Genomic DNA, 16,622 nt, shown 5'->3' on the forward strand with positions numbered 1-16,622 from the left:
TGTAGTGAACAATACTTGTGAATACAAAACAGCATATGCTGTCAACTATAGTATAAACTCCTCACACCCCCTTAGTTTTCATTCATCTTGCTGTTGCTGCTCACACTAACAATATTAAATTTATACAGAACACCCGCATGGCCTACAGTCACATTTTCATTTAGCTGCACAGATTGCCACTGTTCAGGTTAAATCAAGTTATCTGAAAAACAAAAGAACTCTCATTGTTTTAGACAAATGTACAAAGCATGGAGCATATTTCTGCTATTGAGAAACTATCCCCACTCTGCTTGTCTTTCATTACCTATCTACATATCTTTAGCCTAACGTAAAGATACGGTCAGCATTTTTTTCCCCCAATTTAAAAATCTTCCTTTGAGGAAAAAAAAAACAACAAAAACAAAACCCCAAGTATCAACCAAGTAAGAACAAGATTATGACCTTTTATTTACAAAATTTTTCACATAACAAATACTTCACAAACTAAATATTAATCCCCTGATTTAATCCACAGCATATTCTTGAAATAAACGTTCCAAGGCCAAACAATATTGACCTACAATTTCAGAGGTTACTAAGTCTCTAAGAATTTCCTGCTCTACAGTAAACGAGCAGCAGAGTGGCAAAAATTCTAGTATGTCCACAGGACAGTTGTTTTCCTGCTATTAAAAAAGAAAAAAAACAAAATCTTTAGTGGGCTACACAAGTGCCAATTTTAAAAAAAAAAAAAGTAGAAGTATTTTCATAGAATGATAACAGCAGACTCTCCTGACTAATTTGCCAGTAAAGGACCAGACAACAGAACAGAAAACCAGATGGAAAATCTGTTGAAATATCTAGGTTTCCACACCAATCAAGGATATACCATCCCAGGTGGCGTAAACCCAGTTTGCATTAGACCATAAGCATGCATATTAATGGCTGAAACACTGAAATAGGACAGTTACTGAGCTTGGATTTGGACTTCGAATGAACTAGCACACTTATACTCTTTTTTACCCCTGCACATCTTGCTAAATTTGAATTCCTCTTATATAAGAATAGAATTATAAACTAGCACAATTTAAACTACTTTGGCATATGTCCTTGTTAAGCAGATTAATAGCTTAATTCCCTGTTATCTGCTCTGGCTAACTACTAGTTTCCAAGTGTTACAGTTTTCTGTTCTATAAAGTAGTATACATGCTGAAACTATATATAAACTTTTGGTTTTCATAAAAACCTGTAAGAGCTATCATATTTCCTAAGAGTTCTCTACTAGAAGAAAGTAGAAGCTCCTAGAAAGGTTTTTTCCATAGATTTTGCTAACCTTTAAAATTTACCACTTATTCATACAAAATAGCCTAGACATGCGACTTTTAGACCACTAAGGGAAAGAAGAGACAGAACACTTTTGTGCGTGTAATAGAAAAAAAACCAAAGCAATAAATGTTTTTCGCTTTCCCTATGTATTTTGTTTTCCCTCTGCTCCAGTCATTCCACGTTTTCTGTATATGGCAGGAGAGGAACATGGGAGTGACTAAAGAAATCTCTAATCTTGAAAAAAAAAATAAATAAATGAAACTTCTAATGGTAAGAAGTGTCCTGGAGATGGTTTTCTTTATTGCAACTCTTGTGTTTGTCAGTTGTATTTTGGTTCTTGTTCTTCAAACAAACGGGACAGTTTTTGAAGTCAATGAATTACCATTTGTGTGCACACCTTTTCAAGATAAGAATTTTGGACTGTAACCTCTATGAATTTAAGACTAAGTCCTTTCAATGTACATGTGACACTTAGCCCATTGTCATTATGGAAAGAACAAACAAAGAAGGGATAAAACTGAGTACTTCAGGCACAGCTGCCTTCTTGCTTCTACAGAACCAAAGGGTTATATTGCATTTAAAAATCTCTCATCTTCCCCAGATTTGGGGAAGTTCATCACGAAAATAGGATTCAGACTCCTTGAGTTTTCTGAGAAGGCTTGATTTAAAATTAACCCTTAGCATCTGACTTTTCTACAAGAAAAAAACAAACAGAATTATCACTTCTATTCCAAACTCAGGCCTCAGCAAATATATTGAAAACTCTGGAGCAGCCAAGGGTTGTTTGGTGCCTATAGCCATACTTGTTCTTTTGTCAGTAGCTAGCTTCTCATCATCTCTTGTGCCCTTCAGCTAGAAGTAAGACTCAGAGTTACTCCTAATTGATTCACAACTGACCTTGAAAATATTTGACTTAAGGTTTTGCCTTCTCAAGAATGCCAGTTGGCTGCACTTGATGATCTCTATGCAAATACTTTAATTCTGTATTATTTCCAGCTCTTTGCAAAGCAGCAAACACCACTATTCCTTCTGGAAGTAACATGACAAATTTTGCAGCAAATTGTTCACTTTCTAACCCATACACACTACCAGGACCTGAGAAACTCACCAGACTTCCTCCACTTACCTCTGATAATTTACGTATTTATGGATAAATAAATTTCCTCCTCCCAGACCTGCCAGGATGAGTGATCCTAAAGAAAATAAAAGAAATAAAAAAATAAGGTTAAGAATAAAAATAAAAGTAAAGTAAGAAGAAATATTTATAAGAATAAATAAAATAAAATTAAAATAAGTCATGAGGTAGCAATAGTCTCAATAGAAGTCATCTGTAGAGAAGAAACGTGATATTCACAATGTGGCTGCAAATAATTAAGCCCCAAAGCAGCCCTTTATTATTTTATTAAGGCCAAAAGTTCAATTTGGCAAAGTTCCAGCATGAGCTTCGACCATGCTGCCCATAGTAGTTGAGAGACATCGTTCTACTGCTAATGTAAATGGTTTTGCTGGCAGCAAGCAGTCAAACGTATAGATTTCTTGTCAAAGATACAAAGAGTACCGAGACATGCAAGCTAAAGTATGACTGATACAGAAAGAGTGTGTGAAGATTAAAGGAATATCTCACAAAACTGTATCACATTTCCTTTTCAAAATTAAAGCAGGATTCTTACCAAATGCATGCTAAATGACCGCTTTCTCTTTTCTATACAGGAGTTGACTCCATTGACTAAACTTCATTTTGTGCTGTGCCTATGAATAGGCAAAACAATTTTGCTAATGTTAACTAAAACCTTTACTTATAATTAGGAACCAAACAGCAGCATGCTGTTCTCCAGTAAATCTGACTGCATACAGAAAAATATTCACTCCATAATTACTACAGCAGTCACAAAAACCTAGAAGGATTGGGTTTGGCCCCTCAGCTCCAAAACAACACTTATCTTTAGACGCAAGAATTCTCTAACAAAAGTTACGAGACCTCTAAACCGAAACCAATCTCCAGTGATACACACAGAGCATACATTAGCAGAAAAAGGATGAAAACACTCTAAGGGGATACAACTCAGTCTCCCTCAGTAGCTGGCCAGGCGACAGACCTTTAAATAACACTAGAAAATTATCAGCAGCAATTCCTGCAAGCCTTCTTGATCATGTCCATCACTGTACTGTTACAGTACAAAACAAGAAAAGGCTCTGACACTTAACGAAGTCTATTACTGGGAATAGCACCATGCATGACCCAGAACTTCCACAACCAAGTAGCAACAAGGGTAAGGCTCATACACAGGCTTCCAAAGCAAGATGTGTACCCACAGACATGACCATGCTCACCCTAGACATAGCAACACATACCTGCAATAATAGCTTGCTTTTTCTCTGTAAAGAATTAAAATTCAGTTCTTCTTGATAAGAACATAGGTTACATTCAGTCATTGCTCCTTCAGAAAGAGGCTTCCTGCACCATGGTTTCATTAAATGCTGCACCTGGTAGTCTTCAGGTGAAAGGCTACTTTTGCCTTTCTTGCAGCTTAATCAGGTATAATCAACAGTTCATTCTTCTCTTTCTTTCCTTTTGCTGTTTCCAAGTGGTGATTCTCCACCTGGGAGCAGAAATTAATCCCTAAACACATGACTTCACACTTCTGCATTTCATCTCACTTCTCCAGTCTTAAAAATACTTCTGTAAAGTACCATAATTTTCTACTGCATTAATTATGCTTTTCAAAATCCTCAAGAGAGTTACGAGGTTCCTCCAGAAAGTAAACCTAAGAAGTAAAATTCCTATTTCTACTAGGTATTAAAATTAACAGATGCAATAAAAGTTGGAAGGTTTCTTTACACACAATGGTTTTCTTAGAGGCAGTTCCTTGTTACGCCTCTATCTCCCACAGGCAATAATCACCTATATTACTCCCTATCACAGGGCTTGTAACCTTGCTACCTTTTCTCTTGCTAATATACCACTCTGATCTCAGATTCGATTAACATAATTAATTAATTAATTAACTGATTTTGCTTAGAGCAAAATTGCTTCCAAATGGTATTAAATATATTGGTTCCTTTTTGGATGTGAAAGAGGTTTGTGTGCTTAAAAACTAGTCCTTTTTCTAACAGCTATATTAACGGCTCTGATGTAAGGTGTTACCTCGCCTTTTTTTGCAGCTTGCTGACATCATCAAAAGATGTCACTTGTACACTCTCCCTTTTTTTAGGAGCAATTATTCCTTGGATGAAAATGCCTCTGAAGTCAGTGAAGTAAATTGTTAACATTAGAAGAAAGGATCTGGGAAAATTGTTACTTCTTTCATTATCTGCCATCGTTCTATTGCCCGCTTCTTCATAGGCCCAAAAAGTTGATGCTCTCAGCACATAGCTACACTGTACAATGTCTTTGTTCTCAAAACCAGCTAAATATGCTGTCCCACCTTCCTGCTCTATCCTATTTTTGGAGGTGAGGGTTAATATTCAACCAAGGTCATTCCCTAGATCAAATTTGCACAGATATTTGTACCAGCAGAAACAAGGGCAGCAACCCCAGCTGGGTGGGAAAAAAACATCTAGGAACAAGAGTGTGGATGAGAGAATTCTATGTAGTTGGCCTTGTTTCAGTAACCACTATATTCTAAAACTACATTTTTGAAAAAATTTCTTGAGCAGTTCATTTGTTTCAAAATATGTGTTGTTTCATTGTTGTTTTCATCTCTAGTTTCTGTATTTCATCAGGTACGGGTCATCAGGGAACTGTAGACCTCTGCTGAAGTAGCTGTCTCAGAAAGCACAATTAATTTTTCATTGTTAAGTATATTGGTAATTCACTATAACATAACTCTTGGCAGGGATTTTTGAAAGACTTATATGAACCTTCTCCTTGTTCGTTACTTAACCTCTGAAATAACATAATTCATCAGTTTCTTTTTTAAGATCCTACATTTTTCCTATTTTTATGACTACGTGACTAATCATACTTCTAAGTAAAACAACAGATGAAATGAACCATTTAATTCTGGATCATGGATTGTTCAACCAGACTTGCGACAACTATCCAGACTGCCATTTCTATTGCAAATACAGAATTTTGATGTCTTATATTGAAACAGCAACAGATAGAATCAAAATCATTAGTGATTATACAAAAATGCTGATGAGGTTAACAGCAAAAAGGTAACAGATATGTTTTGAAAACCCCAATGACTTATTTCTAAATGGGCTAGGAGAAAAAAAAATATGAGCAAAAGAGGCATTTCTTTGTCCGTAAATCATGTCTTTTTTCTCTTCAAATTATCCATTTTGTTGTTTTTTACAGATAAAATCATGCTGAGTTCCTAATCTTACAACATGCGGTTGTAACAAACTTATAACATGCGGTTAATTCATATTAAACATATCGGGCAGTCTTGTTGACTCCCATATACAAAATGTCTTTAATATTTTTTTGAATTATAGAAGCTGAATTGTTAGATTGGTAAATGTAATACAATAATTTACCAGTAGAAATTACACTTCTCAGGTTTTACAGAATATATAATCTGATAACAGAGAAACACTGTACTATTGTATAAGAAAAATAATTTATTTCTATTTTTAATCAGTATATCCGCTGATATTCTGGATAAATGAATAATACAAATTAATGTAGCCATCTTAAACAGTTAGCAAAAACAAAAGTCACAAATATCTTACAATGCAGATTCATTAACAAAGAAGTATGATTTATAGGTCTTCTAATGCTGCCTCCTTTTTAGGCTTTGAGCTGTATATCCTTTGAGCTTTGATTTGGAAACATCTCTTTTCAAAGCAATGCTGAATCACACCTGGAGAATTTGATGAGAAAGGGATCCTGAAGACCTTTGTGTAATCCACCAGTAAAGGCACCAGGAGTTGGGCATTCATTTATGCCACAGACACACCTAGTCAATTTATTGAACATGGCAATCTCTGTTCAGATTTAACTGGGTGAGGATTACGATCTCATGTCACTGAGCAACCAATGATAACCAGGAACTTTTTTTTACTGGAATACAAAAAGACAGAGATCTCTGTTGCTTCAATGGGAGCCTATTGGGAGGGTATCCTATCTCTTTCAAGATGTTCACTATATCATAAAAACTAGATTTATGTGAAGTATTTATTTCTTTTGAGAATATTTTACAACTCCATTTGTGCTGTTCTGGATGGAGATAGCATCCCACTCCTCTCATTCATGCCTACATCAGGGACAGCAAAATGGGACAAAAGTGATTCTGTTGAATAACAGCAAAGTGGTAGAGAAGTTCCACAGGAAGACACTAATCTGGAAGAAAAAATAACTGGATATTAAGAAAAACATTCCTTTGAGCAAACTACTGGCTGATATGAAAGCTCACCCATGAAAGGGCTTTAAAACCAGGACCTTGCTGGGAATAGTTTTGGTATATCTGAGTCTTCCTCAGTACAGCAAATTGAAATAGAACATACTGTGAGGATCTTTCCATCTCTACATTTTTGTTTCTCAGGTTCAATACTGGTTTTATAAGGAGCTTACTCATATGTTTTTTACTACTTTCAGAACTCTTAAATGGATGTTCAGAAATAATACTCTTAAAGATGAATGCATGGACAAAGGAATCCGTTGGGAAGTGTATAAAGTAGTTCCGCAGGGAACTGAACATCTGTATGGCATTTTCACCTAGTCTACCGAAACAGGTGAATAACTCTGAGGTCTTTTGGATACACATTCACAATGGCTTATCACAGATACTGCATTCAGACGTTTATCTAACTATGATACATTAAGATGTACTAAGATTATTCAATGACCCTCAGACTTACATTCCCACAAATCAACAAGTGTTAATGCGACAAGAACATGCGGCATAAGGAAACTATGCCTGACTGAGGGCTAAAATATCTTTCCGATGCCACCTATGCTGATGTATTTCTTTGTATGTTTTGTTTCTGTATAGTTGTCTATATTCACATCAGCCATTTTAAAAGCAATACTATATTCTATATGGGATTCATGGAGAAACTGTTGAGTGGATGAAAAGAATATGGTTGAAGAGAAGGTTGTTGGTTCCAGTCTGACTCTCTGCTGCTTGGGCAAGTTGTTTAAACTTTTGGTCTCCCATTTCATATACCTATGAAGTAAGGCACAGCATCTCACAGGGATGCTCAGAGGTTTTTTTTTGTACGAATATTTTAAAAGCATTTTAACATTCTTAGTTGAAAACAAAACATTACAAATAACCATTTCATTGTTTAAATACTCAAATTCGATATATTTGGTGCTACAAGTAAATATTTTGTTATTGAATCATTCAAAGAACATTTTTCGCATAATAAATCTTGAGCAAACAGACCCCAAGGTTATGGTGGTTTTTCTTCTCCTTTAGCAACATTGCATATTATCATTTTCAAGGTGAAATCAATGAGCTAAATGCAAAGGTCAGATATATCAATGTTCTTCTAAAACTATCCACTGTAGACTCTGAACTTGAACTGAATTTTGCCTACCAACCCATTAAATATGCTAAATAACTTGAATTCCACTAATTCCAAACAGGAAGGTAAGGAATTCAGGTAACTGAAGAAGAGGCATTGTGTCTGATGGTAAAGTTTTCTTGGTTTCCTTGTAGAATTTTCTCAGAGGAGTTGCTTGTTACAAAAAAAAAAACAAAACAGACAAAACAACAAACCCACCCAAAATCAATGTACTGAACCAAAACCAAGAAAACAAAGCACATAGGAGGCCTTCTAGATGAGGAAAGAGATGTAAACACAATAAAGCAGAAGGAAAAAACAAAGCAAAGACAGGAGGGACAACTGATTAATTAGATGGACATGAAAACTGGGTGCTCTTTTCTTTTCAAAATGGAAATGTATATTTATAGAATAAGAATATCCCAAGAATGAATGATAATTACATTTTTATGGTGTCAGGAGATTTAGGTTAATAAGCAAAGTATCATTTATACATGTAACATTGGTTGCTGTCAAGTGAACTGCTAATTTATCAACCCTATTTGTAAATATGAAGCGGGAAGAAGACGATGGGATTGCATAGCTCAGTTCCATATGGAACTACATATTAAGCACACTAATTTTCTCATGGGTAATAGCAAATGTAGTTCAACTGCATATGGGGCTGTTCTAGGTTCTACTCCTCATCTTTAAAAGTTTTTTAAAACATCTGTTTGACTACAGATAACTCTCTAGGGGAAATAAGGTGGCAAGGAAAAGGCAAAGCATGCATACAAACACAAGCACTCTGAACCATTCCCAGTGGGGGCTTACAGAGCTTATTAAAAACACAAACAACATCTGAAGAGAACCGAAGAGCACAAGTTGTAGGAACGTGTTTTGAGGTGTCACCAGGAATTTCCTTGGCAGTTACACATGCAGGTCTAATTGCAATCTCTCTGTAAGCAGCCTCTTAATATAGAAGTACTTTGGCTTTACAAGCCAAAAACCAATTTCATGTTTATATGCTCTATAAAGCATTGTGGCTGTACAGACTTCAAAAACTCTCTGTAGTAGGGATTCCCTTTCAGGAGGAGAGAAAATTGTCCTGGTCAAAGGTGTGAGAATTCCCTTTCACTTTACTGTAGGGGTTGTATAAAATTCCTTTTCCCCTATCCCATCTCTAGCTAGAGAATTCAGAAGTCAGAGCAAGTCCTGCATGTGACATACCCTACCACCCAGCAAAGCAACTTGAAAACAATCAAACTTCTACTCTTACACTGAATTCTCCAACACAAATTCAGTCAGACACAGTTATTATATTGAATTCATATATATATTTCACATGTTAGTCAACACATAGTTGTGGTTAATAGTTAACAGCTGGGAGGAGGTGGTCTGTTTCTGAGCAAAGTGAAAAAGGTTATTAGTCCAAATAACCTTCAGCTGAGGTTTAAACTAAGCAATTTGACTTGTTCTGCAAAGACTAGACATGCCTATGCAATGTGGTACCATTTGGAAAAAATACAGCCTCACAGCTGAGATCAATCCACTTTGGAGCAAGGTTACACAGGTGAGTTTGAGCTTCACCTGTGTAACTCTGCCAGAAAACAGGAGTAGAAACTACCCATCAAAACCACTCTAGAAAGTTGTTGCCTACTGTTTTGTGGCTTCCAGGTCCTGGTGCTGAGGCAAGACCTGCATATCCAATCTTAATAGGTGTATTCATGCCTCAACTATAACAAAACTCCTCTCATTCAGTTCCTTCTGTTGATTGTACCACCAGAGGAGATAATACAGCTCCATGGTTTATCACTTCCTTTTGCTTGTGGAGGTTTCCAGGCACCACAAAAGCCAGCACTTCAAAAAAAGAGTGAAATTCACTGATGTTTTCCACATACTGTCTTTAGGAGTATTGCAGCCAGATGTTTAATCTACTTTGTAATAAGCCCAGTAACAATGGTGAGATAGTGCTTGATTTTATTGATATTTCACAATATAAAAAAGTGAAAAATAATAAATCCATAGAAAGCATGACAAACTAGTTTCAAAAACTGCTGAAACACAAAACCAAACGTTGATAAATCTTCTAAGCCAAATCTCTTCCTTTTCCCAGTTTGTATAAATAGACAGAAACATATCTCCTAAGCTTTGTAGAATGTCTTTACTGAACAGACTTCTGTCCTGTGCATGAGAAGGACTTTATAAACCTGTTCTCTCCTGTATGTGTCTTTCAGTTACTAATTTAATTTTTCTATAAAGAAGCTCCACCTGCAGCTGTTACACTTGCAATGCAGAGGATCAACCTGAGTGCCACCTCCTGACACCAATTGAGTAAGTGGTGTGGAGGATGGGCAAAGGTTCTTATGGACCCAGGACAAAAGAGCAGAAACTGTGACCACCTGTAATGACGTAATACAACTGGAATATCTCAAAGCAAGAGGCCTGAAAAAAAAGGGAAAACCTGTACCTAGTTGTAGATGCCTTTTAGATTTTTTTAATGTACTCATTATATCAAGAAAAAAAAATATGTTCTGCAGCAGTTGGGAAAAAAAGTTGATACTGCATCCAATTCAATGCATCCGTCGGCCATTTTCTACCAAAAGTGAATTTGAGTTGAGCAACCTAGGGATCACTGAGAAGCTACTTGGGGAAGCTGTGAACCATGGGATAAAGCACACACAGGAGATTAAGACTGTGGAATAGGAGTTGGGTTTATTTGGTTTCTCAGAGAGGGTGGAAGGCTCAGTGGTGTTCACAAATGAGAAAGGGAAGCGACAGGAATGCACAGTTTCTGTCCTGGGGGATGTATTTTAGGAAGAAGGCCGTAGAGAAAAGAGTCCTCGAGGCACTTTTAGTGTTTTAACCCAGTAACTGAGTCACAGTAAGGCCAGGGGAGGGCGAGCAGACAGCTCCGCGGGTGCGCCCGAGGGGACAGGGGTTCCACGGATCGGTCCCGTCCGAGCCGCCGCGAAAGGCGCAGAGCTGCCCCTGAGGGAAAGCTGCTTCCCCGAAATCATTCTCGCTTCCCAGAAGAGCCCCCTTCCCTACCTGAGCCCCGCCGAGGAGCTCTCCTCCCGCTCAGCGCCCATCCCCGCCGCCTCGAGCCGCGATGGCGCCGCCCCCGCCCCTCCTCGCGCCCGCCTCGCCGCGGCCGGGCTCTGGCGGGCGGCTGCAGCTGCGCCCGCCTCCCGCCTCCCGCTTCCCGCCGGCACCGCGGGCGGCCGCAGCCCCGCCCGCCTCCCGCTTCCCGCCGGCACCGCGGGCGGGCGGCCGGGCCGCGGCTCGCTCCTCCCGGCGGATCTGCGGCGGTTGTTGTCTTTCCGAGGCGGGCGCCACCGCCGCCCTTGGCCGCCGAGGACCCGGGAGACTGCGCCGCTCCTCACACTGTCTGGTGGCCTTTGGCGCCGCAGGAGTCCCGGTGCCCCCGCGCCGGGACCGAAGCCAGAGCCGGCCGGGAGCCGCCGGAGCAGGCGCTGCGCCGCCACCCCCTCTCTCCGGCGGAGTCAGCGGCGGAGCGTCGCGCACGGCGTCCGTCCTCCGCATTGTCGCGCCTGCATGGGCACGGCGCGGGGGCGCGGCCGAGGGGCTCCCCTGAGCCTCCCGCCCCCTCCCCGGCATTGCCCGTAGCCGCGGGATGCCGAGTTAAGGCGTGAGGGATGCTTTTGTGCGCGACTGCGGGCGGAGCAGCGGGTAGCGGCGGAGCTAGCGGCAGCGGGAGCCGCGGTTGCGGAGCAGGTCGGGCGCCGCGGTCAGCCGCAGCCCTCCCGGCGAGAGAGGCCGGGCGCGATGCCGAATTAGGCGAGCGGAGCCCTTGGAAGCGCGGGGACAGGCTTAGCAGCCCGTAGCCGGCCGCCTGGGAGGGCGGCCGGGCGGCTCCCCATGGCGAGCAACCGGAGCATCGAGCTGGAGCACTTCGAGGAGCGGGACAAGAGGCAGCAGCGCGCCGGGCCGCGCCGCGGCGGCAGCGGCTCCGGCGGCGGCGCGGGGCCGCGGGGCAACGGGCTGATCCCCAGCCCGGCGCACAGCGCCCACTGCAGCCTCTACCGGACGCGGACCCTGCAGGCGCTCAGTTCCGAGAAGAAAGCCCGGAAAGCCCGTTTCTACCGCAACGGGGACAGGTACTTCAAGGGCTTGGTGTATGCCATCTCGACCGACCGCTTCCGCTCCTTCGACGCCCTCCTCGTTGAGCTCACCCGGTCCCTGTCGGACAACGTGAACCTGCCCCAGGGTGTCCGCACCATCTACACCATCGATGGCAGCAAGAAGCTCACCAGCCTGGACGAGCTGGTGGAAGGTGAGTTGGCCCTTGTGGGCCAGGGGCAGGCAGGGTGCATGCCGTGGACGGTTCTGCCCTGGCATGTCGAGGTCCGGGGAGAGGTGGTATGGGGCCTGGAGGTGGGCTGAATGCTCTCCTTGGCGTGGGCTTTCCTCTTGCTACCCTGATCAAAGCTAAGAGAGGACGCCTTGCTGAAAATTGGCAGCCAAGGAGCCCTTGAGGGCAAGTGTGCCGGGGTTGCCCACCGCTGTGAGGTGCAGTAGGCCTCGTTTTCCCAGTGCAGACTGTCCGCTTCTCCCATCACCCAGACAAGTGCTGTCTGTATGTGTGGGAGTTGACTCTAATGGTAGTTAAGCAGCAGGTGCTCTTTTCACCCATAAGAGCTATAGTAAAGGTCTTGGCTACCTTTCAGTCATCTCCATTTGTAAGAGAAGAAAACACTGTAATTTAGTTCTCGAACAGTTATTACACTGTCAGTGATGCCTCACTGGCTTAAGCTTTCCGAGAGAAAGCCCCTGTGCTGTGCAAAGGGATATTTATACCCTACTACTTATTAAAACAAATTGGTGTGGAGTCCCAATTTCAAATGTGATCGAAGTCCATATTCATAAAGGGAGTTATCTACCTTGTCTGACTTCCAAAAGCGTTTTATTGAATAAAATGCTTTTCAGATTGTCCCTAAGTAGCTTTTGATAATAGGACTTAGCTGCTAAGGTTATGTAGACCTTGCAAATCTGAGCAGAGCAGTGTTTGACTACTCAAAATGGGGCCAGAAGAACTTTTTTTCCTCAGTGAAACATGTGCCTCTTGTTTGTAGGGAATGATACAAGAACAAGGAGCAGGCTTCCCCCATGTTCTCTCATGGTATCTTAAAATACAGTTTAAACTCAGCATTACATGAATCAGCCTTTCAGATGTATTGGTGATGTTGTGCACACTGTGAGGTTCATAATCAATTTGCGTTTGATGCTTCTTCTCAGGTGTCTAATACATCAGCCACTGCAGTCTTCCACCCAATGACTCTATGCTGGGTATAGCTTACTTGCATTAATAAAGAAGTACAATTTGTAGGTCTTTTAATGCTGCCTCCTTTTTAGGCTTTGAGCTGTGTGTCCTTTAAGCCTTGATTTGTAAACTTGCCTTTTCACAGCAATGCTGAATCACACCTGGAGAATTTGATGAGAAAGGGAACCTGAAGACCTTTATATAGTAACGTAAAGGCACTGGGAGTTAGGGACCAGCCACTCCAGGAGTGCAAGAAGAAGGGAGACGCTACAGCATTTGCTGTGTCAAGGGGGTCTCGCTCAAAAAGGATATGCATGAAAGTGCACTTTGTAATAGTAGCAGTGCCTGAGGACTCTTCCCATCATGTCATCTACCATAAGGCTGTTTCACAGTCCAAACAGAGGAAATCTGAAATGATTGCAGAGTGTAATGCTGACTCTGTGGTAATAAAATAAATGTGAAATCAACCAAAAACTTTTCCATGATTCAGTGATTAATTTAGAGATGGCTAAAAAAAAAAAAGAGATGCTGGAATGAAGGTGGTAGGGAAAGGAGGTGAAGCAAAAATTGCATAAGCTAATGATAACTTGGGGTGACTTTTGAAATGTTGCAGAAGGAATGATCTTAAGCTTTTATGGCTTTAAACAAGACAAAATGACTTGCTGGAAAACACTATAAATACAATGTGTGCTCTCACGACTCTAAGTTAATAACTGAAAGCAAAAACTTACTTCCTGTCTCTTCAAATGCTCCTTTAAAGAGTGACCTTTGTCATTGCTCTTTGGTGGAAGAATAAAGCAAAACAAATGTCACAACTGAAATGCCGCTTTCATGCTTCCTCAGTTAAATAAAAGGGGAAAAAAAGGAGTCTCAATTACTTAGTCATCTATCCATGACCAGTACAACTTTCAGGAATCTTAAGAAAATCCTGTAGCATCATAATTGGATTAGTATGTTCTCCAATTAGCATGCCAAAAACTTCACCGGTGTAAGTCTAATCACCATACAGAGAAAGGAAAGCATGTATAGGGGCAGGAAGAAAGCAAACAAGTAGTGAATCCATCATTCCTTGAAATTATCTGAGCTCTTTGCCAGCTGTTTTGTTCTTGAGATGCTGGAAGAGGATCTGATTTGCTTTTATTTTCTTTATTTCTTGTAGTTCCAGCACAGCAAGCTTGATTGTGATGTCCTAAATTGGTGATGTCCTAAATCTTGAACTGCAGTAGCACCAAAAGTAGTTTTGCATGTTTTTTTTGTTGTTGTATTGCTTTTCAGTTTTCAGAAAGGAAAATAATTAAAGTGCTGTTGCGCATGCCAGCTACAGGCTGAACACCAGACCAAACGTGGCTACTTGATGCAATACCTAATTGAGGAGTCTCTTTGCTCCTCGTCATCAGTGTTGTTGAACGGGTACATGGAATTGCAGCAGTTCAGGTTCAGTAGTAGCAAGTCTGTGACACGAGCAGAAGATGAGCGCTCAGCCACCCTTGCCAAGCCAGCAAGATCTGCATTAAACATCCCTCAACTCGAGCTTCTGTGTATAGTTCTTGGACATTGATGTGCCCCAGTGCAGGCAACCTCTTTAAGGCCTATTTGCCATTTGTCAGGTTGATATCTGTCTGGAGTATAAAAGCTGGCAGTGTCAAATTCTGTATCATAGTAGTCCAAACTAGCTGAATTGAGTCACTGATGAATGCTTTTTGGGGTTTGGCTGTATTTGGCAATCTGTTTTACCGTGTATCATTTGAAGAGGAAAACAGCTAATGCAGAGACACGCTGTAGATTTCAAATATTACTTTTACAAGTTGAGTCAATTAAAAATTTGACCAGATCATGTTTATTATTCAAAAATTGACAAGTTCTATTTTAAGCATATTGCATTTCTTAACTGGATTTGACACTCAAAAAACCATGCTCTGCTGGACCAGCCTTAGGCAAGTATCATTTATTTTCACAGCCCCTGAAGATTGGGGAACTTTATGGCTCATGAATTTGACAGTTTTCATTGTTTTCTTAGAATGGGAGTAGTGAAGAATTTCATTGTCTGCTCCTGATCTTGTTTGAGAGACAGATCCAGAGAGGGGATGGAGGTTTGGAATATTATGACTTTCTTACAGTTTTCTTTCTTTCAGCTTTACTGTCAGATATTACACTACTTTTTTTATCTTTTGAATAGGAGACTCCATGTGTAATTTTATATTTTCCCTTCAATAGCAATAATGGAATAATAGTTTCATTTTTATTCTCTACTAAAGTTAACTAAATAAGTGCTTGTCCAAATCCTTCAGTTTTCTTTAAAAATGTAAGCTTCCTAAAGCTTGACATGATGGTAATAGTAAGAACTGTGCAGTTCTTCAGTGCTGAGGTTTGTGTTTGATGTCAGTCATGCTCTGTCTCACTGTCCTGTGCTTTCATTGTTTTGGTAGTGAAAGACATGGAGAATCCTGATTGTTAAGGTCTGCTGCAAAGTTGGGAGACATTCTCGGGTTTGGGGAGAAGAAACCAAGTGTAAACCCTATTCCTGGCTAGAAGAGTTGCGTTGATTTGGGATGCGATAGGGAATTTTTCTCGTTCCCTAGGTAGAAAGCTAAGAGTCTTTGTTCTTTCAGCTGCACTGCTTAATTAATACAGTCCTTTATAAAATATCTGTAGTTTAGTCTGTGCAGCTGGGCAGGCAATCAACAGGCACCTGTAGGGAATCTTTGGGCAGGAAGAGGGAAGGTTCTGAGCAGGGCAGTCCTTATGCATGGCTGGGACATGTGGCACAGGACAAGATCTGCTTTAAAGAAATGGGCTCTGCCACACTAATACAGTGTAAAAGAATGTTTTTGAAATGAGATATTGAACAATCCAAGTATTTTCTGCCTTAGATCATTGTCATTGTTACTGCATGTTACATTTTAATCCTGCTTAAGTACCTGTGATTCTAGTCCATGCACAATGTCATGTTAGGTCAAGAATATCTTTTCTCTTGTCAGGGCAAGCAGATGGTGACACCAAGCAGGCAGTTTGTATTTTTGCTTCTTCCAAAAGGTATGGTTACCTTCCTGTGCTAAAGCCAAAAGCTGTAATGCTTTAAAAAGAGGCAAATGTAGCAAGTTTAACAATGAAGAGTAAAAAGAAAGAGTAAAAGAAGGATTAAAAAAACACTAAAAGCATGTGTTTCCAAATATATGTTCAAATCACTGTATTTGCACCGTCCTGGAGCAATGGGGGGTGTATGTGAAATATGGATGTAATTGTTAGTTAACTTCCCATCCAAGCAAAGTAAAATTGTTCTGCCACTGTGCATCTCCTAGTTTCAGACATGGAAGAAATGTAATTTACCTGCAAAGAGTTATTTACTTACTGTGGAGAAGGCATGTGTAATTTAGGTGGGTTCGATACCAGGTGGCCTCAACTATCTTCTGAAAACTTTTACCCTGCCTGAGCAGGTGGTTGGACCAGATGACCTCCAGAGGTCCTTTCCAACCTCAGCTGTTCTGTGATGCTGTCATCTGAACCTCCTGACTAAATAAAGTCAAAAGAGAACTAGAAGCAATTAGTCATCTACTAAAATCCTGGTTGTCATCCCAGGATTTAAAAAAGTGCCTGGGGA

At 40.7% G+C, this 16,622-nt stretch overlaps 1 protein-coding gene across 1 annotated transcript in view; it reads left to right on the plus strand.

Annotated features, from left to right (window-relative positions):
• The first annotated feature begins 11,622 nt into the window (after positions 1-11,622).
• DCLK2 (doublecortin like kinase 2) overlaps positions 11,623-16,622 on the plus strand; it is an 85,949-nt gene continuing 80,949 nt past the window's right edge. Inside the window, exon 1 of the mRNA XM_009989020.2 lies at positions 11,623-12,037. Within this exon, the coding sequence (XP_009987322.2) occupies positions 11,623-12,037 (415 nt within the window). The remainder of the gene's footprint in view (positions 12,038-16,622) is intronic.

This window comes from Tauraco erythrolophus, chromosome 5 (genome assembly GCF_009769465.1).
Source record: "Tauraco erythrolophus isolate bTauEry1 chromosome 5, bTauEry1.pri, whole genome shotgun sequence".
NCBI classification, from domain to species: Eukaryota; Metazoa; Chordata; class Aves; order Musophagiformes; family Musophagidae; genus Tauraco; species Tauraco erythrolophus.